The sequence below is a fragment of the Gossypium hirsutum genome, chromosome A09 (genome assembly GCF_007990345.1).
Source record: "Gossypium hirsutum isolate 1008001.06 chromosome A09, Gossypium_hirsutum_v2.1, whole genome shotgun sequence".
NCBI lineage: Eukaryota > Viridiplantae > Streptophyta > Magnoliopsida > Malvales > Malvaceae > Gossypium > Gossypium hirsutum.
The window spans coordinates 78,049,629-78,056,561 of record NC_053432.1 but is presented as its reverse complement, the minus strand read 5'-3'; the positions used below and the strand labels follow the sequence as shown (position 1 = coordinate 78,056,561).

General features: G+C 31.4%; 1 protein-coding gene across 2 annotated transcripts; it reads right to left on the bottom strand.

Moving 5' to 3' along the window:
* Positions 1–941: 941 nt before the first annotated feature.
* Positions 942–5,006, bottom strand: LOC107890832 (cysteine-rich receptor-like protein kinase 10). Of its 2 annotated transcripts, XM_041076951.1 has the most exons (6): positions 4,539–4,670; positions 3,843–4,093; positions 2,680–2,890; positions 2,326–2,563; positions 2,016–2,166; positions 942–1,427 (listed from the first exon to the last, which is right to left on the bottom strand). In XM_041076951.1, the coding sequence occupies exons 3-6, from the start codon at positions 2,882–2,884 to the stop codon at positions 1,050–1,052; spliced, it is 972 nt and encodes a 323-aa protein (XP_040932885.1). In that variant the 5' UTR covers positions 2,885–2,890; positions 3,843–4,093; positions 4,539–4,670; the 3' UTR covers positions 942–1,049. The 2 variants fall into 2 exon arrangements, with proteins under 2 accessions (XP_040932885.1, XP_040932884.1); XM_041076950.1 differs by lacking the exon at positions 3,843–4,093 and having other exon boundaries at positions 4,539–5,006.
* Between the last annotated feature and the right edge of the window lie 1,927 nt (positions 5,007–6,933).

The window sequence follows — 6,933 nt, the reverse complement described above, 5'->3', positions numbered from 1 at the left end:
ATCCTTTTAATCTTTTCCTGTATCTTTCACATTTTATAAACTTCAATTTGGTTTGAACACATGTTTAGAGTTTGGGGTTTTGATATTCCATTATAAAGCATTTTACATGACATCTCATTTAATGATTGGCGAAATAAGAGGTAGTTGTCTACTTCTATAATCGAGAATGCAGTTGTTTGTGTTTTTACCTTCTAAACTATACACTCTCTCTTACAAGAAGATAAAAATATAATCATACATTTCATTATATTATAATTACATTATAATTGTTTTATGGTAGGACTTGTATTGAATATTTGAATAGATGGGGTGGTGGTTTATATGGCACTAAATTTATTGATACGTAGTATTTAATTAATATGATTATTATTGTAAAAAATTTGCATGCATTTGTTTTAATTAAATGTAATTTGTGCGGTTGTTGTATAGAATGATACGATTATTATCGTATTATTATCATGAATATCGAGATTCAACTAAAGTATATTCATACAAATTTAAACACAATATTGATTTAGCACACAGCTTCTGAAACATAATCTCAAAGCATTTTTTTTTTTGAAAAAAAAATTCTTCCTTGAAAAGAAGATATTTCAATAAAAGCTGATTAGCCTTTTATAATTAAAAAAATTGGAAATCTTTTGTATAGGACCAACATAATTTGATTTGAAGAACAGATGATGAACCGAGACAACTCCGAAACGACGAACCAAGAGACATGCTGTTAGTAAACAAATAATCTGATTTCTCAATTTATAAAAGAACAAGAAGATGAAATAATATAGCAATTGAATAATAAAAAAATTCACATATTTGTTTAGATTTATTGTGGGGTAAAACTTAGACAGATACTTAGATTTTGACTCCTTCGTTGAATTATTGATTCCTTTAACCATCATTGTTGCATTCAAATAATTTGAAAAAAAAAATGAACCACCATAGAAAATAAGATGATATCAACACTAAATATATCATATTTTTAAAGAGATAATAATAACCTTTACAACAGAATTTTACTACAACTATAATTACACTGATCTACCAGAAGCTCATCTACCTTCTTCAATGGACGAATAGGATATGGAATTCCTAGAATAATCTTCAACAAAGCTACTTCCCGCCGAAACCTTTGTCATACCCCCATTGGTGCTACTTGCATTAGTGTTTGTATTAGTAAAAGCTGAAGTAGATGTGGTCGTCCACCGGCCTACACGCCCTTGGATTGCTGGTTTACCTGGTCTCGGCAAGGTGAATGAATCGCTGGAAAGCATGAGATGAACGGAGTTCATGTCTGGTCTCTCGACAACAGTCTGTTGACAGCATAACAAGCCTAGCTGAATGCACATTGCTGCCTCGTCAGGATTGTATTTCTCGAGGGTTGGATCAACTAAATCCAACATCTTTCCGCCTTGAAATAGCAGCCATGACTGTATATGAAAATGCCAGAATATTTTGTCAGAATCAGACTTATACATCATCTATTCCTACATGTATTACTTGGACTTTGAGTATAAGTGTCAGATATGGTATGTCTCTGAAATGAATAGTCCTTTTCTTTAACAGTTTTTCCATGTATTTTGGAGGATCTTTGAAGGTTATATCTCTCTCTATCCATTTAATGGACATCAAAAGTTCAATAAAAATAAAGAGTGGGGAGCAACATTTTAGGCTTATAAATCTGGAGATTCAAATAGGCCCTTCTAAGGAGTGGCCAATTTCACAGCACTAGATATACAAGTAAAACAGGTCAAGAAAATTAGGAAAATATCAGATCATACTATAAATCAAAATAATCCATAATGGATACAAATCAAAATTATCTAAGCAACTGGATGAAGCATGCAGCTTTGTTTATCTTCAATCTTCATATTAAATTTCCAAAATATTTGTGGATTATTTATGATAGTACTAAACTAATGTTCCATCCACCTGTCCATCTAGACAGTGAGACTAATACTATTAAATGAGATTTCAGACTTTACATTCATTTTTTTTCCTTTCAGAATTCAACTTACATAGTTCAAGAGGTCTGCCTTCTCTGAACCAAGACGGCTATCATGGTTTTTTCTGCCACTTACTATCTCCAAGACCACAACTCCATAGCTGAAAACATCTGTCTTCACAGACAAATACCCATGCATGGCATATTCAGGGGCCATGTAACCACTGCAGGCAATACAAGGGTTTACTTAATTGTTAATCTTTCTTAGTCGACAGCCAAAAGTAGCCCAGATAAAACTTGAAAGAAAATTAGCCTAATACAGTTAAAAGCAGCAATTACGATTAGAGAAGACTATGATGGGTAAAAGCAAAGAAACTACTCACTGGGTGCCAGAAATCCTAAAAGTATTTACATGAGTATCATCTCCAGGAAAGAGCCTTGCCAAGCCAAAATCAGAGATTTTTGGGTTTAATTGTTGATCCAACAATATGTTACTGGCTTTGATGTCTATATGAATGATCCTTTGAGGCGCCTCTTCATGCAGGTAGAGGAGACCTCTTGCAATGCCTGTGATTATCTTAAATCTTGTAGTCCAATCCAAGGAAGGAGACTTGCTCTTGTCTGAGAAGCTCAGTTGCGATTATAAGTTTTAGTTTACCAAACAGATGATAAGACTTTGAATTTACAAGTTTTGATAGCAACATATGTGAAAGGTGTTTAAAAAAAGGGGTTCTTACCAAAGAGAAAGTAATCAAGACTTTTATTTGGCAAATACTCATAAACAAGCATCTTCTCAGGTCCTTCTGCGCAGCACCCGAACAACATCACTAAGTTCTTGTGCTGGGTTTTCAATAAAAGCTTCACCTCATTAATGAATTGTTTCAGTCCCTGTCTTGAATCCATTGCAAGCTTCTTGACAGCTATCTCTTGACCATTTGGCATCAAACCCTGTAAGATATAAGCTGTAATGAGACAATAATCTCACAACAGTCTCCAATCACCAACACTCCCTCTCAATCCAAGCAAAGAAATAAGATAGCATATAATGGTAACCAATATAAAAGCTCTTTTATAAGGTAGTGCTACATAAAGTTAATTCCATTATATATGTCTCGCGATGGTTTATGTGGCATTGTTGGAATGACAACAGTTCAAGAGAGTAAACAGGTAAGAAAACTGGAAACAAAGGTGGCATTATAGCATAGAGCTTCCACGTGCAACAACATAACATGTCTGTCAGTGTATCACCATAAAGTTGCATACGAGCGATGGACTCTTCAGTCTTATGGAAAAAATGTTATTATCACACCATCAGTTTCCAGATACTTCCTTTTTGCCTGTTTCTAAACAAATCCATTCTCCTCGTTTCTACAACTTAAGATCAAGTTCCCATTCAGTAGATGTTCTATAAAGATGCAAGCTTCGTATTAAGTCAAATTCCAATTTTCACATAGATTGGAATGCCATAAAAGGTGGAAGAAGCCTGAGAAAATTTCCATTGTCAGAGGTTTTAAGTTGGGTTGGTCAGACATGAGATCTAGTTCAAGTTTTAACCCGTGTGGTAGCTATGAAGCTTAAGGCCACATGAAGCTCCTTAAAAAGTTCTCTTTCTCTATTAAATAACTTCATTGCTTGTAGATACCCAGGCTACGTCTTTCTCAACAAACAAATGCTCCAAATCCCAGATACAGAGAAGGTAGAAACACCCTTTCTCATTATAGTCATTCTAACCTATGTTGCTCTGATCATTTTTTAAGTACAAGGATATGACCTTCAAGGATACTCAAAATATGTGGAAAATTTTAAAATAATCTAACCATTCCCATGTCTGAGGCATACCGATACCGGACAGTCACAGACGAGTTGTAAGTAACACAGGTTCTAAGCAACCACAACTCACCGTGGTTTTGTGTGCTTAACTTTTTATGATTAATGAGGCTGTGACGTATGCTTGCCTCTCACACTCATTTTCCATTCTTCTGAAACTACGCCACCCTTTCTCCTTATATGTTCGACTCCACTCTCTCCATATATTCTCCATGCCTTTAAGTACTCTTCCCAAATAAAACTGTACTGAGATAGAGCCCTAATTAACTTTCATTGACGTTGGAACTGTTAGAGCAAAACAACTTGCCCCATTGCACCCTGGCTCTAGAGACAAACAAATGCAATTGGATCATTAAATGCTTTTGATTCATTTTTTCATTAATATTATTGTATTTGTTCTAATTTACATTTCCAATTGTGATTATTTATTATTTCTACAATCGATAACCTCATAGAATATTCTTTTCCAAAAGATATTCATAAGCTTTTAAATAAATAAATAAATCTATACAACTTGCATAAAAGCTAAATATTGCTTTTAGCCTGAATAAACGCTAACTCCAATCCAGCCAAGGGCAGGCCCTTCAGCGACAATTACAACAACGACAAATATTTTAAAAAAATAAAAATAAAGATTCAGTAGGAGAAAATTATATATATATCAGAAACGTCCATAAATAAATAATAATAATAATAACATTAGGTGATTAAGTTGAGAGAAATAGTTAATAGCAATCTGAAGAGCACGGAGTTATAACAAGAAACATACCTTGTAGACGGGACCAAAGCCACCATGACCGAGGCGATTAAGTTCAGAGAAATAGTTAGTAGCAATCTGGAGAGCACGGAGTTCGAAGAAAAGGCCCTGAGTGTCGGATCCGTCGTCGGAATCGTCTTCTCCGGCGGATCCACCTCGAGCGGCTTTGAAGCGTTTGGCGATGCAAGCAGAAAGTTTAGCCAAGAATCCCATGAAGAAATGGGTGGGCCCAATGGAATAGCCAAGGTCGTAGTCCAGGTAGAGGTGTACGGCAGAGAAAAGTGAGCATGAAGAAGAAGAAGAAGAAGACAGACGAAAAGGGAAGTTTGCCGCGTGCGAGGTATTGATTATGAGGACTGACAGGTAATTTAAGGAAAGGGTATTCAAGAGGGTATTAGGTACGACTTTTCATTCATTGAACAACGATTTTATTATGAGGCGTCTGAATTTTCTGTTAATAAGATAAAGTTACTTTTGATGTTTACAACTTTTTTTTTGGGGGGGTAGAATTTTGCTATATTCAAATTGAGGTCTCCCTTTTGGTCCTATTCCTATGTTTGTCTTGATTTATAAAGTTTGTTCATACGTACTTGGTTGCATCTCCATTTTCTAAATTTTTTTCAAAGTTTAAATATTAAAATATGTATCTTAATCACAACTTAATATTTATATTTGAGTCCAAGTGCCCAACTGGTATATTTATATAGAAGTCTTAATAAGGATGCGACGAGTTTTGAGTGAAAATGTCATCCCAAACTCTCTAACCACAACTCAGGCATAAATTTATTACGAGCTTTTATTTTTTTAAAATTATAAATATTGGGATTTAAATTTATTTTATCACCATTTATAATTTCTTTTTTATCACTTAAATTAAAATTTTATCTTTGTATTTTCTTCAACTTATATTTTCTTATATTTGTGTTTAGTATTATTTTAAGTCTTGATTCAATTGATGTGGTGAGTTAATTTGATACCGACTCAATTAAAAAAACTAAAAAAATAATTTTACATGTTCTAAATAAGTTATATTATTATGATATAAATTCTTTTGCACGCTTATATTTTAAATACGTAATTTTTACGCACATATGATTTGATTGAATTCCTTGCAACATTATGCATTAATCTCAATTCAAATAATGAAAAAAATTGATAAAAATACTATAGAGACCCCCTATACTAAGTGCCAGATTGCATTTTACCCCATCAACTTAAGAGATAGGTAAATTAAATTAGTTTTTGTACATTAATTCAAATAGCAAAATGGACCTTTTTATTTAAAAATTCATTCATTTCTACGGTTCAAAATTGGCATGGCTGACAAAATAACCAAACAATGACATATAGCGTACCATGTATACCTCATGTTGACATACATGGACCAATTATTAATTGTAAAAATGGAATTTTTTTTACAAAATGACTAATTTACTCTTTGATCTAATATGTAATAATTAATTTATCTATTTTTTAAATAAATGAAACAAAAATTTAATTTAATACGTAATACAAAAATCTCCACAATATTTTTACCTCAAAATTTCAAAACCACCCTTTTAAAGTATCAAAACTTTAAAATTAAAAGATATAGCGACCAGAAAAGGAGATTTTTCAACATACGACTTCCGTTTAAGAAGAAATGAAGAAGTATAACTACGCCATAAGCAAATCCAACTTTTACTTTTTCATAATTAAATGTATGAAATTTAAAATGTGTGGTAATCTTTTAATTAAATAACACGAGTCAAAGAAAAGTATTCAATATATATTAAATATAAAATACAATAAATAAATAAAAGTAAGACCTTTCACGTCAAATGCTTAGATGTTTTTTCATTTTGGAAAAACTGATTGTTAATATCTTTATTTTAAAATTTTACGATTAACTTTTTCTTTATTTATATCATACTTAAAAACTTTTTTTAAAATTTTATCCTTGTCTTTAATTTAATTTATCATTGAATTTAATTTATATTTACAAAAATATTATGAGAGTGACTGTTATTTAAGTATCTCGCTTGTTACGTCGGTTGAATTTTAAAATTTTAAAATTATTTATATTTTAATTAAAATTTACTTTAACATTTTAAATATATTTGATTAAGTTTAATTATTATCAATGATGGTTGTTTCATACTGTTTTTTTTTTTAAAAGAAGGTTATTTCATTCTATCATTTTTTATATATGTGATTGTGTAATTGTTGTTATAATTTTCTTCACAGTTTAACATAAAATCTTCTAAAATTTTAAATTAAAAAATATACATTTAAATGTACTTAAACTTATATTATATTGATTATTATAACATCAACAAGACCTATTAAACTAATATGGAACCGACAATATTTATTATATCTAATATTTATATAATATTAAAATTACTTGATTAACATTAAAAAAGTA